The sequence below is a fragment of the Magallana gigas genome, chromosome 4 (genome assembly GCF_963853765.1).
Source record: "Magallana gigas chromosome 4, xbMagGiga1.1, whole genome shotgun sequence".
In the NCBI taxonomy this organism is placed as follows: Eukaryota; Metazoa; Mollusca; class Bivalvia; order Ostreida; family Ostreidae; genus Magallana; species Magallana gigas.
In genome coordinates, this window is record NC_088856.1 from 31974732 (window position 1) to 31995554 (window position 20823).

At 35.0% G+C, this 20823-nt stretch overlaps 4 protein-coding genes across 4 annotated transcripts; 2 read left to right on the forward strand and 2 right to left on the reverse strand.

The window, feature by feature from the left end:
* The first annotated feature begins 866 nt into the window (after positions 1–866).
* Positions 867–5328, forward strand: LOC105346845 (plasma alpha-L-fucosidase). The gene is made up of 8 exons (XM_020074763.3): positions 867–1243; positions 1986–2092; positions 2255–2382; positions 2692–2831; positions 3349–3446; positions 3974–4106; positions 4353–4523; positions 4663–5328. Exons 1-8 carry the CDS (start codon positions 894–896, stop codon positions 4913–4915), a joined length of 1380 nt encoding a protein of 459 aa, XP_019930322.3. The 5' UTR covers positions 867–893; the 3' UTR covers positions 4916–5328.
* Positions 5329–9274: 3946 nt separating this feature from the next.
* LOC105347037 (uncharacterized) lies at positions 9275–11958 on the forward strand. Its single transcript, XM_066082110.1, has 2 exons — positions 9275–9356; positions 9512–11958. The coding sequence occupies exon 2, from the start codon at positions 9528–9530 to the stop codon at positions 11184–11186; it is 1659 nt and encodes a 552-aa protein (XP_065938182.1). The 5' UTR covers positions 9275–9356; positions 9512–9527; the 3' UTR covers positions 11187–11958.
* Positions 11959–14036: 2078 nt separating this feature from the next.
* LOC105348674 (uncharacterized) lies at positions 14037–16615 on the reverse strand. Its single transcript, XM_066082111.1, has 5 exons — positions 16066–16615; positions 15802–15894; positions 14801–15412; positions 14482–14679; positions 14037–14370 (listed from the first exon to the last, which is right to left on the reverse strand). Exons 1-5 carry the CDS (start codon positions 16159–16161, stop codon positions 14113–14115), a joined length of 1257 nt encoding a protein of 418 aa, XP_065938183.1. The 5' UTR covers positions 16162–16615; the 3' UTR covers positions 14037–14112.
* A 661-nt stretch (positions 16616–17276) lies between these two features.
* LOC136275052 (uncharacterized) lies at positions 17277–20162 on the reverse strand. The gene is made up of 5 exons (XM_066083323.1): positions 20050–20162; positions 19136–19225; positions 18822–18926; positions 17561–17650; positions 17277–17399 (listed from the first exon to the last, which is right to left on the reverse strand). The coding sequence occupies exons 1-5, from the start codon at positions 20071–20073 to the stop codon at positions 17277–17279; spliced, it is 432 nt and encodes a 143-aa protein (XP_065939395.1). The 5' UTR covers positions 20074–20162.
* Positions 20163–20823: the final 661 nt, after the last annotated feature.

Sequence of the window (20823 nt, forward strand, 5' to 3'; positions counted from 1 at the left end):
CCGTACTATGATTTATGAAGATTTGATTTTTATACGACACTATTTAAAAATTGGTTAAAATTGGGGGCAGATATTTGACCATTCCGCACATAGTCCTTTTCATCAACTCTACAGAAAACATTGAATATATAAGATAGGAAAAACTAATGTGATAGATGCATGTATAGGCTCAGTACTGCCATATATGTTTCTACTAGCACTATCTAATGGGATAAACCTTTAGGTCAGCCAGTCGAGCGTTGGTTTTTAACAAAAGGGTCCACGGTTCGAGCCTATATAGATGTAGTCATTTCTCATCTTGTTACACTAGCTATCTATCAAACTGTCTTTATCATAATGTATGCATGTTCATAATACATAATAGACTGAAATAAAACTCTAATGTCCAAGTCATTAATAGAGTCCCAATCTTAATCATATCCAGGCACGTAGCATCGTTTTTGAAAGTGGGGGGGGCCAGACTCATCCAAAAAATTTTGACAAGCAAAAAAAAAAAAAAAAGAAAATTTAAACTTTTCCAATATCTTCAAAATCCTAATCCGGGGGGGGGGGGGGGGGGGGGGGGGGGGCGTAGTATATAACTTCAATTTGACTCGTCATTTCCTTATTTTCATATCAATTTTTACATACTCCCAAAAAAGTGGGGGGGCCAACTCCATGATAATTCAATTTTGTATATGTAAATTAAAAAAAAAATGTTGCTGCGAGAAAAAGTGGGGGGGGGGGCAGGCCCCCCCTGGCCCCCCCCCCCCCCCTGATGCTACGTGCCTGATATCTGCAAACATCCACATCCTCTAAAATATTACGTAAAAAGACTGGCAGTACTTTCAGTTCTTTGATTTTACCAGGTTTCGAAATATTCGGAAGTCCTCGGGAAGCATGTGACATATATAATGGCGACAGACAACAGGAAATTTTATTTACATCCCATTTTAATCAGCATTTGCATCACCTGTGTAGTTTGTTACGAACCAAACTGGAATTCCCTAGACACAAGAAAAAACCCCGAGTGGTATGATGAGGGTAAGATCGGGATTTTCCTCCACTGGGGTGTGTACAGCGTCCCTGGAAACATGGTCTGGTTCTGGTACTACTGGCAGAGACAGAAGCTGCCCGAATATGTTCAGTTCATGAAAGATCATTACCCGCCAAACTTCCAGTATGCAGACTTCGCTCCGCAATTCCGTGCCGAGTTCTTTGATGCTGATGAATGGGCGAAAATCTTTAAAGATGCTGGGGCAAGGTTAGTACATGCAAATGATAAGGTTTATGTACAATATTATAGACTGTAGACATGACAAATCAATAGAATTTATCATTATTTTGGTACTTGTACATCAAGGCAGTTTGGACTACTGCAGTATATATAGCTGTGAATGTCCAACAGTGGGTGCATGGATCTTAACTGCAGGTCTGTTACTAAACAGAAAAATTTGGTTTGACATGCCATTGCAAAAAACCTTAATTATCTTGATGTGATTCATGAAGACTGAAAAATTTTGACTTTTCACCAGAAAATTTTTTTCAGTCTTGACAAATCTGGCTGAAATGATTTTAAAAACTTTTTCCAGCACACAGAATTTGCCCATTATTTTTTGACTGATGAGCCAAATTTTCAAAACAATAAAACATAAAGCTGAATATTTCAATAGAGCTACAAAGCTGCATGCAGCTTCACATGTACATGTATGTATAAATTTTTGGATGGTTGTGTAGAAGTTGGGTTTGTACAGGGATGTATATACTAAAGGGACGTTAGTATATACGTCCCTGGGATTAGCTGCAAATATCAATCTGGATAGACATTAGCACTATAAATGCATGCAGATTGAATGTTAACACATTAAATTCAATCTAGGCAGATGTTGAGATATCAAAAATAAAAATGTTTATTAAACAACATGTTCAATGTTCCTTTATTATTAATTGCTGTGGTTAATAAATACATAGCAATGACACATGTTATTTTTGCTATTTTGATACAGGTACGTTGTTCTGACCACTAAACACCATGAAGGATTCACCTTGTGGCCCTCCAAATATTCATTTAACTGGAATGCTATGAGTGTTGGGCCTAAAAGAGACCTCGTTGGTAATACATTGTATTCTCTTTCTCCTTCTCTTTTTCAAAATAAAAGTATTTACTGCTTCCTTAGAAAGTGTGTGGGGTATCTGAAATGAAGATTATACATGTTCTGTTCAACTTTTAATTAATGCATGTACTCCTTCATAAAATTGCTTTTCTCCTGTTCAGGGGAGTTCTCTAATGCTATAAAGAAGTCTGGCCTACGCCTCGGTCTTTACCACTCCTTGTACGAATGGTTCAACCCTCTGTATATGAAAGATAAAGCAAACAACTTCACCACAAAAGAATTTGTTGAGGTACTTAAATTACCATTTTTAACAATCTAAAAAAAAAAATTAAGTTAATAGAAGCTAGGGTTTTTATACATCTACCGACAGTTTCAATGTTTGATGTGTAAATGACAGTACTACATTTAAAGTAAAAATCATTCAAAAGATTTCAATGTGTAAGTATTTAATGCATTATAAGTTGTTAATGATTTTCAATGTCAAACGAAATTTTAATTTCTGATGATTTATATTAAATTGAATTATGATTTATCGGATATGGTAAATTCAGAATTTAGAGTTATGAACCAATTTGATAATTTTATGATGTCCCCTCAGGCTAAGACCATGCCCGAGCTGTATGAGTTGGTGAACACCTACCACCCTGACTACATCTGGTCGGACGGGGCTCCCTGGGACAGCGGAAACAGTTCCTACTGGAACGCCCCTGAGTTTATTGCCTGGCTCTACAATGACAGGTACTGTATGGGTGTTAATATTTCATAAAGGTCGGAAAGCCCATCAGCCTCTGGTTGATGTCAAGTTGAACGAAACTGATAATCAGAGTTTGAGTTCTTTTTTCAATGTCTATGTGAGTTTTCAGATATCTTGAAAACCATCATACCTGTTGTTCAGATGGAGGTGTTTTCATGAGAATCAACAGAATTTTTATTATTGATTTTTGGAAAGGCCTGAAAATGTATCATATGATTAAGGAAGCAATCAAACTAAGTTAACGAGAAGTAAATTTTGTGCAAGATTATTATGAAATTTCATGAACTTTTTATTATAAGTGTTATTGGTTGTGAATCCTTCAGAAAATGGAAAATGTCCTGCAAATTATTCATTAAATTGTTTGTTAGCAAAAGATTTCTTGAACTTTGTGGGCAACAAAAGTCTGTAAATTGACACAAAGTGAAATCGGAAGTTATCTTATGTGCATGATGTTGTACAAGATACATTCTAAATATAATTATGCTCTCTTTCTTTGTATAGTCCGGTGAGATATACAGTAGTGACCAATGATCGCTGGGGTATGGATGTTTCCTGTAAACATGGCGGAGTGCTGACCTGTTCAGACAGATACAACCCTGGTATACATGTATTATCTTTACTGTTAAGCTAAATGTAATTAGTTTTTCTATGCATATTATCCAGTTTAAATGAAATTTCATATTGTTGACATGAAATGAACCATTTGTTTTGATTTTATGATTTTTGTAGCTGCAGAACTGTAGCTCTCAGGGAAAAAAAAAAAGAGGCGATATCAGTAGTTAATTGCATGAAGAATTTAATGGTACTAATTGTTTTCATAGAATTTGCGTATTATTAAGGTAAATCAGTCCAAAACTAGCGCACGTTTTTCTCCGCAATAAATATACAATTTTTTCAATGGGTGGCCCTGTAGCTCTCCGGTCTGTCAATATTTTTTTCCCCGAGAGCGCTAGTTCTGCAGCTATGATTTTTGAAGCTTTATTTTTTTGTTCCTGTTTACAAAAATAATTTTACATCCTGTTATTTAATCAGAAATATGCGCATGATATTTACAAATATTAGAATTATATACTGTAGGTGCATCTGTTTGATGTCTGCTAAAGTTACTAAGTGTCTGTGTTTACAGGCAAGTTGAAGAACAGAAAATGGGAGAATGCTTTTACAATAGACAAAAAGAGCTGGGGCTTCAGAAGGAATGCCCCTCTGTCTGACTTTATGACGATACAGGAAATACTCCATCAGGTCATCACTACAGTCAGGTAAGCAAATAACTTCAGCATTTTGACAGATGCTTACAGAGGAGTTTGTCAACTGCATAGCTAACAATAGACTTCTATCATCTTTAATATCATCTTATGATAATTATTGATGAACACAATTTAAATTCTTGTCATCTGTTTAAAAAGAGATTTATCTTTGAATAAAGGTGACTGTGATATGTCTTTTAATAAGTTGTAGTTACAGTAAAAGTTTGTTTCATTTGCCTGTTAATGAATTTGATACAGCTATGGAGGCAATGCTTTGATTGATGTTGGTCCAACACCATACGGCACAATTCCACCCATATTTCAAGAGAGACTGAAGCAGTTAGGGAGCTGGCTGAGAGTGAATGGTGAGGGGATATACAGAACCGTGCCCTGGGTACATCAGAATGACACTGTCAATCCACATGTGTGGTAAGTCTCTCTCTCTCTCTCTCTCTCTCTCTCTCTCTCTCTCTCTCTCTCTCTCTCTCTTCTCTCTCTCTCTCTCTCTCTTATTTTTGATAGAAGTACATTTGAAACCTTGAAACCTGCTTTGTTAATTTTATTTCAGGTACACAGTTTCAAAGTATTCCTCTGTGCTGGTGTATGCATTTTTACTGGAGTGGCCAGATAACAACATTGTAAAGCTTGGAGCTCCTGAGCCTTCCAATAAAACTGTCGTATATTTAGTGGGTTATCCCGACCCCATTCCATGGAAGGCTGGACCTAATGGGGGAATACAACTCACTATTCCAAACATTCCTCTCCCTCAGATGCCCTGCATGTGGGCTTGGGCTTTCAGATTGGTTGATCTCAGCAATTAGGATCAACACGATATGCAATGTACAACAAATACTCATGCTCTCTTGACCATGCAATTTACTCTGTTACGCTTAAGAGAACTTGAGGTTTTACTCCTCTTGTTTTCTCTGATGTAGATTTTTTCCCTTTTTGTCGAATTTTGTCTCTGTCTTTCACTCACTATTTACAAATACAAGTAGAATTGATGAATACCATGATGTTATACCACGAAGCCAGGTTTGGTTTTGAACACTATTCTGTTATTAATTCTTTTAAGACTTTCAAATGAGAAAGTTGCATGACTGTGTATGCATTCATTTAGCAGATCATTTATGCTCTTAATATTGTTTTGCTGAAAATTGGATTTGTTTTAATATGAAGTGATATGGTGATGCACAAACCACAAATTTTTCAAACATATAAATTAGACACAATTTTTTCATGGATTTTATTTCTCATACTATAGCATTGAATCATGATTTTTTGAAAGATACAGTCTCATAACTTCAGCGGTGTGTGCATACAAATTGATTAATGCGCGTTACCGCGTTATGAAAATTTGTATCACACATACCTGCAGTTATGAGACTCTATCTTTTAACAAATCATGATTTAATGCTCATACAGTAAAACGCACTTAAAACGAAATACCAAGGACAGGCGATTTTGCTTCCTTATACATGTAAGCGTAATTCGTTATATCTGTCAAGTTTACAACATATAATAAAGTCACGGGGAATGAAAATTACTTCGCTGTAAGCGTCAATTCATTATAAGCGTGTTTGCTATAACCGTGTTTTACTGTATTTACATGGCATCCAAGCATTAGTAAAGGCGAGAATGCCCTGGGTTTAGAGAATGTCAACAATCATGTTTTTGAGGCACTGTTTTGCTTTGAGTCGTATTTTATTTAAAGAGGTACATTTTATGTATACCAAGTATACATGCATTTAACTTTTTTTGAAACCAAACTTTTATTTAAAAAAGATCTTGATACATGTACATGTTCATTAAATATAAAGGTATTTGATATTTTTTTTTTACTTTTATACGTATATTGGACCATAGAATGCAAAATCTGTACTAATTGTTGATTGTAAACTAAAGTGGTGATTATATATTTTTTTGATGCTATGTGAAGTACATATAGATGGCTCAGATTCCAGAGCTTTCATGATGTGTTTATGTTTCATTCCACCTATCATTTACTCAAAGCATCTGTCACTGAACAGTTGTCACTTTGCATTTGTACAATTTCAAGATTGAGTTGTGGATGTGTTTGATTTAGATTTTGGTTGCTTGTTTAGTTAAGTCTTATTTGTGTGTAAATGTGCTGTATTCACGTTACATAGTACTGTGAAACATGCAGTGTCATTGTTTAAAAAAAAAGGGGGGGTGAAGATAATTAACATAGCGCTTCAGAGCATTATTAATAAAAATTGAAAGGTCATTTAACATCAATTTTTTTCCCCTTTTTAGACGGTGGCTATAAATAGACACAGTCTATTGCTATGGTCCTGGCTGGAAGAGTATTTCTCACGGAGACCCAAGTGGATACAGAAATTTTATATACTCACCTTTTCCTGTTGATATTTTTAAGTTCATCAATTTAATACTTACTATATAGTAATTCTTGGTAAAACAATATATAAATAGTGCCTGTTTGGGAGGGTAACAGTTGAAATTGACACCCCATGAAAACCATTGTCAACCGACGCGAAGCGGAGGTTGACAATGGTTTTCGAGGGGTGTCAATTTCAACTGTTATCCTCCCAAACAGGCACTATTTATTTTGTTATACTGAATGTCTTTTTTAAAATTTTTAAGAAAATTTTACTGCTTTTATATAGGAATAACGTGAATTCTACAGCGAACCGTACGCGCATAATTTTCGCGCATGTAACATTTTTTAATGTTACCCGTTGCCAAGTGCGTTGCTAACGCTGAGGGTAATAGTAAATATTATTAACTGCATCTTAACCAATCAGATTTCAGTATTTAACATGGAAGTATAACAATAAAACATGGTGCATCATTTTCAAACCAAAAACAATAATGATGTCCCAATTTATTACTTTTTGCTCACATTGTGACATTTGTAACAAACTTTTTTGTGCCAATCTGACTTGCTCTGCGTGTATCATTGTTAATAAATGAATACATTTCCTATATTTTTCTTCATTATGTTATTTACCTTAAAATCATTGAACATTTCACTGACATTTTGTACATGTATAAAAACAAGAAAAAGGTATGTTAAATGATGTAGTCGATGGATTTAATCATTTGAACAAAACTAAATGGCTTTTCGAAAGAAAGTCAGCCATATATATGTCTGTGATGACTTCCCCATTAAAAGGCACACAGAATTACATTTTACCTTCAGCTGCAAACAATTATATTTACTTGTGATGAAGCAGTATACCCTACATGTACCTATGTTTTGATAAAAAAGAAATGTATGAAATTATTCTTGATTTTATTGTTTATTTTGATAGAAAGTATGTCATAATATGGAAGTGTCCCACCTAATTAAAGCTGCAGTATGTATTTCACAGTTCACGCCTCCGTCTCTCAGTACTTTGATTTTATATGCTTTCAGTGAATTTGATAATTACAGTTGAACTTTGATATCGCGAACACTGACATGTTGAATACAATAGATACATGTACAGTATAACTTGTAGGACTCTAAACAACAACTAGTGTACTAGTACATGTATCATCCTAGAGCGAAGTACATGTAGGACAAAAGGATATTAAGGAATAGACCTACTCCTAAAAACATGCTTGAATTTATTCTAATAATGTATAAAAACTTAACTTTATTCATTTTTACAACGATTGATTAACAAGTCAGTTCTGCAGCTTTAGTTTAGTATTAATTTCTCTCGTTGGTACGAATGTTAAAATGGGGGGGGGGGGTGTCATTGATGTGGGAGGAAACCGGAGAAAACCCACGTATCCAAATGGGCGACCACCATACCCATTTACATACAACCACTGTCAATCACGGGGATCGATCCAGGGTGGCAGCGGCGGTAACGGGTGGTTTCGCTCCGATCACTTGTTCGCGCTGAGTGGTTTCGCCCCTTTTCAATATATTATATAAATATTATTAACGATCAAGTATTACCTGTATTTATCGATCTAAGCAAACCCCAAATAATTGCTAACGTTGTGTTTTATGGAATAATTTAAAATTATCGTGATTACACCTAATCGACCTGTCTTAATTAATGCCTTTTATAAACTTTTGTGTAGTGAATGCATTTTTAGCCAATTTTCCGTGAGCCATTATATATCCGTGAATTCACTTAGTTATGTAAAATTTTAACATTACTTACATTGTTTTCTTAATGCCTTTATGAACATTTGTCATGTTGGGAGTGAAATCATTTTTTGCCAATTTTCCGTGATTTCACTTAAATTTGTATAATGTTCATATAACTTGCAATTTTTTCTTAATTAATTATGTAGTTTTGCCTTGCAGAGCTTTGATTTTTTTTTTTAATTCTCCAAATTAGATCGCAATCAAAGCTATTTATTTAACGGTTTCATTGACGGTGGATTAATTGCCGATTAATTAAACTGCTCAAGCGATGTTCGTGCATGTGTATAAAATTATTGTCTAATTAAACTAAATTACTTTCTAAAACACTTATTTTACCACTTATGTATAGATAGAAATAATTTAAATTACGTAATTAAAAATAAAAGCAACAAGCAGTGCGTATTGTTGTGTTTATTAATACAATCCGGGCGAATCCACTCGGGGCGAACAAGCGATCGGAGCGAAACCAGCGGCGAGAAGCGAGTGTGTTGTCCACTTTGCTGATGTTAAGCGGGAGACGTTTTGAAAATAAAGCAAACTTACGTTATATACCGGGGTATGTATATATAAAATATATTTTAAAAAATCTATTTTCCCCCAATATTTAAAAGGATGTGTATTTTTCCGCTTTTAATTATCAATTAGTCTGGAAATCTTAATTGTCCTTCAGATTAAATATTAATGATTCCTGTAGTAATTTGGACGCTGGCACGTGCAATAACAAAACATACATCTGAGTGTTTGATATAAACTGCCAAAAGGAAGTTATTTATATAAGTGCAAGCATACTTTTTCCAAAGTATTTCGAGGCAAACTTTGGGAAAACTTCACAAAATGAAATAAACAAGAAAACCACTGTACCGTGAAGTGACGGTGTAACCGTATCTCCTCCACATTGCCGAACGTACATGTATTGACTTCTCCTCTTAGTTTATACAAATTAAATGTTAATTAAAATAAACCATGTAAGTACATGTATAACAATTTAAGAACCAACTTAAAACCCGTAAGAACCTCCCTGATACATAATTATGTTGATGCATGATTGCATGTATATACAGATGACAGTGTGTAAATGACGCCAAACTGACAAAATTGCATCTAGGAACGAAGACTTTTCAATGACAAAGGTTTGTAAGACTTAACAATTATAACATAATTTTTGTTACCATCAAAGTAATATATGGAAATCAATTTTCGTTTTAATCATTTACGATGTCCAACATACCGTATCTTTAAACATTTTACAACAATATTGGAGCAATTTTAGTATTTTATTCGACAGTTTCCGACACCTTCTAATGATGGCATCTCCTGAAACGGATCAAGGCCAACATTTTGTGGAGTGTGATCTCTGCCAGAAACCAGTCTCGTTCTTCTGCAGACGATGTGGATCCAACCTCTGTGACGCTTGTGTTCCTGTTCACTTACGTTTAAAATCGAAAACAGGCCATGAAGTCGTGGATTATGGCAGCAGGAGTGATGACCACACCAATTTTTGTGATTCTCACCCAAAACACAAATGCTCTGCGTACTGCAAAACTTGTGATGCTCCGATATGCATGCTTTGCATTTCTCTCACACACAAATCGCACGAATTATCCGATCTGTCCGATAGAATAGAACAACTTTTAAATGTCATCACGAGGGAAAATGATCGACTTCAGTCAAACAAACGTGAAATAGAAGCAGTTCTCTATCAAACGAGTGAACATTTGTCATCGCTACCTTCGTTTTACAATCAGAGGAAAGAAAGAGTTACAGCACTGGGGGAAGAGTGGCACAAACAGATTGAGAAAACTGTTATAACGCTGCGCCAGAAACTGGACGAAATGCAGAAGGAGCACGAAGCAATACTTCAGAAACAAAAGAAGGAGTTGGAAGATATGGTCAGAAAAGTCGATGAAATAAATAGAAAAGCGACAACATTACGATATTCAAAAAACGTCATGGAGATGCAAACTCTGGTAGCAGAGATTGAAAATCCGGAAATATTGAGTGAATTCTCAAATTATACGCTTCCAACTTTCCGTGAATGTAAAATAGATGCAAATTACATGCAAACTTATTTCGAACACGTTGATAAAATGCAAGGACAAATGATCTCATTCTTAGAGAAGAAATTCAAAGAAAAATGTTTCTCTGGTAGAAAAATATTAAACTCGCCAAAGATTATTTCTGCTCTGGACTCTGGCTTCCCAGCTGATAAAGTTTGTAAGAATCGCCTGTATGACATGGCCGTTACCGACGATAACAAAGTGTGGATGGTAGGACATAGCAAAGAACTGATGCTGTTTGATCTCCAAGAAAACCTCCACCACACTGTCAGTATTACTTGCAAAGGTCTGTACTTGTGTATGTACAACAAGCAAGTAGTGTACAGTGATATCAAAAGCAAAGCCGTGAAAAGGTTATCTTTAACTGGGACTGAGGCGACGATGTTTACAACCGGAGACTGGTTTCCTCGTGGAATCACGAGCACCTCGTCCGGTAATCTGCTGGTCTGCCTCGATAAAGACGGTGTATCCAAAGTGGTTCGATACAGCAGTACCGGGACCGTGCTCCAGGAAATCCAGTACGACTCTCATTGCCAACCTCTTTACAAAGAGGCCACTTATATCACTGAGAATATCAACGGAGACATCATCGTTACTGATTGGAAGAAAAATGCAGTCATTGTTGTCGATGAATTGGGCATATTCCGGTATTCATACGTGGGAAGGGACAATTATTTCGTTGTTTCTTCGGTAGCGACCGATTCTGACGGCCAGGTCATCGTTACAGATTATGGCGGGAATCGGATTCACATGTTAGACATAGGCGGGCAATTCCTGAGATACGTCATTCCTGAAGGAGGAGTAAAAAGACCTCGCGCCATCTGTATCCTTGGTAACGGTGAGATGTTAGTAGGAGGAAATCTAGATGGTGTCGCAAAGAGAATCAGATACTTAAAAGAATGATATTTTTTCAGTGTTTTACAACTGACGAATTGTATACTTGTATACACTGAACGCAGCGCCCGGTTTTATCTTCACGCGTTAAGACTTAACAATCTGAAGTGGAGTATAATGAAGTAGAAATGAACATTATTGCAGGAATGATAGTGTTGATGAAATAAGGAATAAAAACTTTGAAGTGCTAACATTTGGAAAAATGATAGTACTGGCTATTGCTATCTAAATGTTGAAAAGATGACGACTATCGGAGGAAACATACTATATATAAATGACTGCTTGTAAACGTGTTATGTGCAGTGTGTGCCTTTTGGAGGGGGTGGGGATGGGGGATGGTTACAATCTTTAACTATTAATTACAAACAATGAAACACATACTAATAGTTTTCGAACAGCACTTAATATATTCAAAGAATTGTTGATCATTTTCTGTGCACTATTATAAAAAAAGATTTGGCTCCACTTTAAGAAATGGTTTATTTAATGTATGTATCCCAACAAAGGAGAATATGTACGATACCTGAAAGCATCATAGTAATTTGTTAAATAGCTGCTTGCATTTTTTTCAACACAACATTAATTGATATTGTAAAATTGTATTTCAATAAATTAATAGTATACAAATATACAAGGTATTATCAAACTTAAAACAGCACTGCTGTGTGGTATATTTCAAATGATATATTGTGAAAAGGCTCTTAATTTAAGAAATATAATTTAAAGTTTAACATGTCTTAAAAAAAAGAGAAGATTTCTATCAACTGTTTAGACTGAAAACTCGTTAGAACGTTATTCTTAAACAAGAGGCCCATGGGCCACATCGCTCACCTGAACAACAGTTCCTTGTAACATTCTATTTCGTAGCATACATGTATATTATTTCTATTTTAAACTTTGAACCCCTTTCTGGGTTTATGGTTGGCTTTAACAACTACACTATTTGAGGATCCTTGCATTGTAATCTCACAAAGTGTAGCATTGTAGTTCTCAAGAAGAAAATTTTAAAACATTTTCCATATATATTTCTATGTTAAACTTTGAACCCCTCTTGGGGCCTAAGTATTGGTCTGGGGGTCTTGGGGCCCCAGTATTAGTCCGGGGGTCACGATTCTACCAATTTAGAATCTACAATAGCCAATGATGCTTGCATAGTAATCTCACAAACTGTTGCACTGTAGTTCTTGAGAAGAAGATTTTTAAACATGTTCCCTATATATATCTATGTTAATTTTGATCCCCTTCTTGGGCCCCAATATTAGTCTTGGGGTCACGGCTTCCACAATTTAGAAACTTTACAATTTGAGAATGCTTGCATAGTAATCTCACAAATTGAAGCATTGTAGTTCTCCTCCATAAGATTTTTAAACATGTTCCCTCCTATCTTTCTATGTGAAACATTGAACCCCTTCTCCTGGGGCTCCAGTATTAGATCGCTTCTATAATTTAAAGTTTTCACTATTTGAAGATCCAAGTAAAGTAATCTCACAAAGTATGACATTGTAGTTCTCGAAAAGATTTTTTTTTATGTTTCATATATATATATATCTATGTTAAACGTTGAACCCCTCTTGATGCCCCAGTATTACCCCCAGGGTCGTGATTTTAACACTTTAGAATCTACAATTATCAAGGATGTATGCATAGTGATATCCCAAACTGTTGCATTGTAGTTCTTGAGAAGAAGATTTTTAAACATTTTTCTTATATATGTAAAAATTTGAACCCCGCCTGGGGCCCCAGTTTTGGTCAGGGGGTCACAATTTAAACATTTATCCTATGGATTTCTATGTTAAAATTTGAACCCCGCCTGGAGCCTCAGTTTTGGTCTGAGGGTCACGATTTTTATAATTTAGAATCTTCACTTTATATACAAGTTTTTGTGTAAATGTTGGCATTTCTGGTGCAGTGGTTTTTGAGAAGGAAATTTTTAAACTTTTATCCTATGGATTTTTATGTTTAACTTTGAACCCCGCCTGGGGCCCCGGTTTTGGTCCGAGAGTCACAATTTTTACAATTTAGAATTTTCACTATATATAAAAGCTTTTGTTTGAATATTTGCTTTTCTGGTGTAGTGGTTCTTGATATGAAGAAATTTATCCTTTGGAGTTCTATGTTAAACTTTGAACCCCGCCTGGAGCCCCAGTTTTTGTCCGGGGGTCACGATTTTTATAATTTAGAATCTTCACTATATATACAAGCTTTTGTGTAAATGTTGGCATTTCTGGTGCAGTGGATTTTGTGAAGATGATTTTTAAAGATTTTTCCTACGTATTTCCATGTTAAATTTTGAGCCCCGCCTGGGGCCCCAGTTTTGGTCCGGGGGTCACGATTTTTACAATTTAGAATCTTCACTATATATACAAGCTTTTGTGTAAATGTTGGCATTTCTGGTGCAGTGGTTCTTGAGAAGAAGATTTTTAAACATTTTTTCAATGTATTTCCATGTTAAATTTTGAACCCCGCCTGGGGCCCCAGTTTTGGTCCGGGGGTCACGATTTTTACAATTTAGAATCTTCACTATATATACATGCTTCTGTGTAAATATTGACATTTCTGGTGCAGTGGTTCTTGAGAAGAAGATTTTTAAAGACATGCACCCTATTTTCACTGTTTCGTAATTATCTCCCCTTTAAAAAGGGTTGTACCCTTTATTAAAACAATTTACAATCCCCTTTTCATAAGGATGCTTTGTACCAAGTTTGGTTAAATTTGGCCCAGAGGTTTTTGAGAAGAAGTCAAAAATGTGAAAAGTTTACAGACGGACGGACAGACAGACGGACGGACGGACGGACGGACGACGGACAACGGGTGATCAGAAAAGCTCACTTGAACCTTCGGTTCAGGTGAGCTAAAAAAAACAGAGTGTGTTAGAAGTAAAGAACAACTAAAACATCGATTCATTCAAATCCGCGCTTAGCTTTTTTGACCTTGATTAAAGAAACAGGTCAAGGTCAATGTAGCAATCCTGGCAAGGAAGGAAGTGCTCTGAGCCAGTGAGATCCTGACGGGAATGCCGGTCTATAGACACGGGGATGTGCTCTGGGTCCCAGGGTGATGGATTTACGGATACATGGAACTCTGATGGCTCGCGAGGAGAGATGTTTAGTTTGTCCTGAGAAAACTTCTTTAGAAATTTCTTTACGTCGTTTTCCACAAGTTCACCATTTTGTCCATCATTCTGCAACGGGACCTGGAGGAGAACATTTATTGAAAAAAAATTACACAGATTATCAGATTTTTTTCCCTCAGAAAATGTTCATAAAGAACGTCAAATACAACAGCTATATATATACTCGGTTACCTTTTTGTGGGAGGGTGTCTTTTTCCCAGATGATGTAACACGCTGTGGAATTTTCCTCATGTACCTTCTACTGAACTTGTGACTTTTCCGTACAATTCCTAGACTAAGGATTTTCTTTGCCTTCTTTCTACAGCTAACAAGAGCCTTGTGTTTATGTTTTTCTTTGTCTTTTAACGCAGTCCACTTAGCCAATTTTTGCTGCAATTAACAATAAAGTTTCTATCGATAAAAACCATAAAATATAAAAGCATCTTTTTAAATCGTGTATTTAGGCAGTTATTTGTGTTTTTTGTCCTCTAGTCTAAACGTGTGTTTTTACCTTACGACGTGTCTGCTTAACATTAGCAGTAGCCTGCAGTAGTACATGTACTTTGGTACTTTGACCCTGAATATGACTCGATGATTCCTCCTTCTGGTCTTCTCTCTGAGGAGCACTAACATCATACTGTGTTCTCGGTGTCTCAATGTCTTTCAGAGGGGCTACCACGACCTCTTCGTGCATTTCCGGTCGGACATCAACTGTCTCGGGAGATTCCCAAATTGCCTCTCCAGGAATTTCATGCAGGACACTGACGATCTCGGGAATACATGGAATACATGTTTCCTCGGAGCTCTCCCTTCGGATTTCCCGTGGAATGCCGAGTATCTCAGACCCTCCGTAAGAGACCCTGGTGGTTCGAACTTGCATTTGCTGTATGACATTGTTTGTTTCAGGTATATGAATTTCTTTTAAGACCCCTGTGGCCTGTCTTTGAGTTCCCTGATGTAGACCTCTCTGATGGGCAGGTAATGTCCCCGGGACCACTTTGTTCTCCGTTTGGGTCCTCTTGAGTATGTCGTTTGCCTGGGGAGGCCCCTGTACTACTGCGCACTGTCTGTTTAAATTCTCTTCACAACTTATAGGCCTCTTTTTCTGATTTGTTGTGAAACTCTATTATCATCAAATGTCGTATAGCGTTAATTATTCTGATAACTGGGATAATTTCTGCTCGGGCATTTTGATTCAAAATAACTACGTGAACTTTAATTTTTTTGAGATCTTTAAATTTGCAATTCCTTCAACTGATGACTTTGAGATATATATATATCAAACATAATATGTTTGCGTTTGAGATAATATCGCATAATTTATATGACGAAATTTCACACCGCAGAAAAACGGTCGTGTGTATGAATTGTACATGTAGAGAACGTGTAAATTACAATGTTTCAATGATTTGGTACATGACACTCATTGTGGAAATGATCTATCCTGTACCTTATCTGTCGGTGCGATGTATAGACTTAGTGTATGGTCTGATTTAGATATTTATTGCTTACCGATTTATGAGGGTTGGTAAGCCTGCGATGATGAGGAAGCACTGTTGATTCTATAAACGGATGAATTTGTTCATCACTCAGCAGCTGGTTTGCCTTAAGTTAACGGAAATATAACATGTGAACGTTTAATAACAAAATTTCTATTTTTCAAAGATTGGCATTACAGAAAACATGTAACTGCTAATTATTACATTACGAGTAATAATCGATTCATCAATCAATTCATTCTGTCAATGGTGGATTTTAAAATTAAGTTGAATTTACCCAACGTTGCGCCATTCTCTCAACTGTACGAGTTGGCTCGAGCTCGGTGTTCTGTAAAACCATTTGAACGACATTCGGTAAAAATTGATTTCTCATGGGCCCAACCTTTTAAAATCAAAGAATTTAAGGGTGTTATTTACTCAGAGTTTGAGTTCTCAAATTCCGATTGTTAAAAAGTTCAATGTAATGAGTAGAATTTGTTCTAAACACAAAAAGTGTTTATGAAATGAATTATTATTGACAAAACATTCCATAGTTTTACTTTATTATGGAATTATGCTCAAACAAAAATTGACTTTTAGCCAAACAGAGGAAATTCGGATTAAATTTTGCAGATTTTGTTTTCTGCTAAAAGTTTTTTGGCAGTAGTCTAATATTAAAAGTTAGGATTTTATATTTAAGTCTATGTAATTTTGCATATTTTCCGTTGGGTTTACCTCACTTATTCATTAAAATAATCTTATGGCAGGAATAATAAAAATATTGAAAAATGCTTAAAAACGATAAAAGACATCATATCTCAAAATTTTGATCATTGACCTCATATAAATTTTATGCCAACAAAATAAGGTCAATATAAGTAGTTCAATATCATAAATGATTTTGTATTATCATCATTCAATTTTCTGTAAAATTAAATCAAAAATGGGTAGGGATTTGAAAACTGATAGAGGAAATTCGAACTGAATTATTTTTTTAAATTGATGCTGAAATCTTAATGTTGTGTACTTATTTAGTGTCACTACCATTCATAAACTGTATTTTATTTTTTAAAGTGTTTAATTATTTGTAATATTTTTATAATTAAGAAAATCTCAATCGTAGTGTAAAATTTTATGGGATTTTTCTTGATTTTTCAATAAATATTTAATGGCTATTAACTCAAAAAGTAGGTCATTGACCTACTTTTCTGAAAGTGAAAAATAACAATACAAGCAAAGGTCTATGACACACAATAGATGGTTTTTCATTATCATCAGTGGAATTTTTTTTCATTCTGAGTAAACGTCATCCTTAATGCATGTTAAATTGTTTAAGATAGAGACAACTTCAATAACGACTAAACTAGATTTCTATATGGTTAAATATGGTTAAATATCAAAATAATTTATATAAACGGTAATTATAGAGGAATAGATGTTTTAAATATTTTTAGAAAAAAGTGAAGAAATTCATTAAAAACAACTCTCGGGGGTTAATATATCGTAAAATCATATCGAGACCTCTTTGTACATGTATGTCCCTGACTTGACGGGTGGAGTCGTGATGTCAATTTCCGGTCTCCTGTAATTACTAGTGGCAACTTCCGTTTCCGGGTAACGCTCACACACTCGCTGCATAAAATTAAAAACAGATTAGATGTTTTTTAACATTGATTATTTTTCAATATTTCATCATATTTAAAATATAAGTAGCCTTTGATAGGCAATTTGATATATAGTGTTATTGTTAAAATCAATTTTGAAAAATAAAAATAATAATTATGCAAGTTTACCGAATCATTTCTGGTCAGCGAACGATGGTGAGGAAGTACTGTGGACGTTATAAACTGATGAATCTGTTCATCACTCAAAAGACGATTTGCCTTATAAATTAAAATATTGAATCTGCATGAAATTGTGATATAATAAATCTTTGAACAATATGGTTGACATCAGTCTTGCGCATATCACCTACTAATAATCATAACAACAGGTATACCTTTAACTTCAATTTCACTGTTTTTTTCCTTATACTTATTTTCAATTCAATATTTCACATGGTCCTATAAAAGTAGGGGGGAGGGGCAACTCCTTGTTACTTCAATATTTTGTATGTAAATTTTAGAAAAATCTGTGCTGCACAAAAAAAGGAAAAAAGGGGGGATTGGGCCAGGCACCTCCTAATCCCCCCCCCCCCCCCCACACTTTTTCTCGCAGCAACTAATTTTTTAAAATTTACATATAAAAAATTGAACTACCATGGAGTTGGTCCCCCCACTTTTTTTGGAGGATGTAAAAAATTAATATGAAAATAAGGAAATTAGGATTGAAATTGAAGTTATATACTACATCAGCTCCCCCCCCCCCCCCCCCCCCCCCCTCGAATTAGGATTTTGAAGATTTTCGGAAAGTCGTATTACCCTTTTTTTATTATTATTTTTTTTTTGCTTGTCAAGATTTTTTGATGAGTCTGGCCCCCCACTTTCAAAAACGATGCTACGTGCCTGCATGTAGAAACAAAAGGAATTCATTAAACTCTGAGACATTCATAGCGCAGTTGAACGCCTGATTGCACAATATTGTGTATCGAAAAGTCTACGATTTTGTGTATTACTGTATGATAACAAACGAACAATTTTATGAGATTTGTTTATGTATCAAAACCCCTACTACCCTTAGTCTGACCCAAAAAGGGGCAAAAAATCAAATTACATTTTGCAGAGTATGAAATCAACATGTACAGGGATATTTTACTATGTTATTATCGTAAAGCCGATAACTGGCCGGTACAGTAAATCGTAAAACATGGCAAATTTGGGGTGTGCTAAAAAGCACAAAAAACAAGATGTTTTGAGTTCTTAATAATCATATACAATATATAACAGATGGATAAACAAGGAAATCACCATTTAAAGTATGTCAAGTTTATCCAAATATATCAAGAAATAAGGAAATACAAAAAAAAAAACGTTAAAGTTTAGCCGATAACTGGTACAGTGCCAGTATGTTGGTTATTTTAAAAACACAAGATCAAAACAAAAATTATATCGAGACCTCTATGAAAGTCTCAGACTTGACGAGTGGAGTCGGGTTGACTATTTCCGGTTCCTTGTTAGCACAAGTGGTTGCTTCCGGTTCCGGATAACGCTCTTTCACTCTCTTCATCAAATAAAAAAATGGATTTTAATTTCGATATTTCCCAACTTTTACAATTTTCAATTGCAAAAACAAATAATAAAAAGAAGAAGTGGTAGTGGTAGAGTCTTTCAATATTAGAGTTTTCTAATATTTTCATTTTTTCTTGTTCGGTTTGATATATAATTATTTTTGAGAAATAAAAATATCTATTTACAAGCTTATTAACTTACCGGTCCATTTCTGGTCAGCGAACGATGGTGGGGGAGCACTGTGGAAGTTATAAACTGATGAATCTGTTCATCACTCAAAAGTCGATTAGCCTTAAACCATAGAATCACAAAAATTGAATATTTGTGACGTCACTAACTCTTTTAACAATCTGCTGACCGACAATCAGTCAAGCGGATATGACTAACTAATATATTAGATTTATTGAAAAAAATTCTTATTGGTCCAAACAGATTCTCATATGTTCTTTAAAGATGGATAAAAATACCAACTTCGAGTTATAAAGAGTGAAAACAATGATTTATGCATAACGGGACCCATGTTTTACTTTGAGAGATTAAGAACTTCGAGAGATCGGAGTTCGAGAGATCAAGAGTAAATTTGCTTATAGTTATACAAAGAACAAAATCGGGACCGTGATTTCACTTCAAGAGGAGAACTTCGAGAGATCAAAGTTCGAGACATCAAATGTCACCTGTATACATATTCATATAATTTATAATTAACTGGCCTACATGCAAGTATGTATCATGATCTATAGAAAATAGATCTTGGTATTAACGATGTACAGTTCTACAATATGCCTTATATTCTAGACACACAAAGTTTGTAAATTGGCATTCTTATTAAATGTTTCTATAAAACTAAAAAAAAATTCGAATTTTCAAGTTATCTAATTCACAGGAAGATCATTGATAGCTATCATAGATATTTAAATAGGATTGTATATGTATTCATCACATAATATCAAAATAATAACTTCAGTCTACGTCAAGAAAATGATGTCTTCGATGTTTGTTTCGCGTTTACCACATGAATTCAGCTCAGCTCTGAGTCAACTATAATCAAAACATGGTTTACTGCAATAACATTAACATCTTGTCAAAATCATTGACTGAACAATATCATTAGTTACCCCCATAGATGCGCAGTTATCCATCTTGGCAACTTTCTTGGGTTATGTTCTATGGCATTTCTGAAAAATATATCGCTCTGCTATAAGCATGTCTTGCCTCAAAATCTGATGCTAAAACACTAGTGATGTAACCAAAACACAACGTGAGCCTTGTTGATCATGACGTCATCAATTAAAACAACCAATAAACTTCGTATAGGCTAACTAAAAATAGTGCGCTAATTTTAGCGAATGGAATTCCTCTGAAAATCAAGGGGAAACAACTCCATCCTTTTAGAATATTATTTTACAAACGAATGAATTATGAACAGGGATAACAACAATTTGAATTGTATTACCTTTTATTGATTTTTTCATTCTCCCTCTAATTTTCATTAAGGTCAGGCGGTCATGAGGTACATATATGATGTATGAGTTGGGAAATTGGGGTCTGGGGCAAGCTACGTGTAGTTTCCTGCATGCGTGGATCCAGAAACTTTTCATTCGGAGGATCAGAGGGATAATGTTGTTTTCCAGGTGTCCGATGTCTATTTCGGAAAGTTTACTATGTGAACTAAATAACTTTGCAAGTTTGAATTTCCTTAAGTTAATTAGTTCTATAGAGTGCTTCAACTAACAGACTATGTCACAAACACACTATGTAGTTTATTGACAATTTTATGTTATCTCCGTTTGGAAACCGTCGCTAGTTACATTGTGATAAACGTTACATATTATCTTTACATTATGACGGCCAATCTCTGATTTCATAATACAACGTAATTTAATCAGCCA

Excerpts from the sequence above, each read along its gene's own strand:
- LOC105348674 (XM_066082111.1), bottom strand. The coding sequence starts at position 16,161 with ATGAGAAATCAATTTTTACCGAATGTCGTTCAAATGGTTTTACAGAAC. Across the intron at positions 15,413-15,801 it reads TTACCAACCCTCATAAATCG|AGTTTCACAACAAATCAGAA; the intron begins GTAAGCAATAAA and ends TGATGATAATAG. Across the intron at positions 14,680-14,800 it reads TTAAGCAGACACGTCGTAAG|CAAAAATTGGCTAAGTGGAC; the intron begins GTAAAAACACAC and ends TGTTAATTGCAG.
- LOC105346845 (XM_020074763.3), top strand. The coding sequence starts at position 894 with ATGGCGACAGACAACAGGAAATTTTATTTACATCCCATTTTAATCAGC. Across the intron at positions 1,244-1,985 it reads TTTAAAGATGCTGGGGCAAG|GTACGTTGTTCTGACCACTA; the intron begins GTTAGTACATGC and ends ATTTTGATACAG. Across the intron at positions 4,107-4,352 it reads CAGGTCATCACTACAGTCAG|CTATGGAGGCAATGCTTTGA; the intron begins GTAAGCAAATAA and ends AATTTGATACAG.
- LOC105347037 (XM_066082110.1), top strand. The coding sequence starts at position 9,528 with ATGATGGCATCTCCTGAAACGGATCAAGGCCAACATTTTGTGGAGTGT.
- LOC136275052 (XM_066083323.1), bottom strand. The coding sequence starts at position 20,073 with ATGGATAACTGCGCATCTATGGGG. Across the intron at positions 19,226-20,049 it reads ATAACTGCGCATCTATGGGG|GCTAATCGACTTTTGAGTGA; the intron begins GTAACTAATGAT and ends CTATGGTTTAAG. Across the intron at positions 17,651-18,821 it reads AGTCTGAGACTTTCATAGAG|GCAAATCGTCTTTTGAGTGA; the intron begins GTCTCGATATAA and ends TTAATTTATAAG.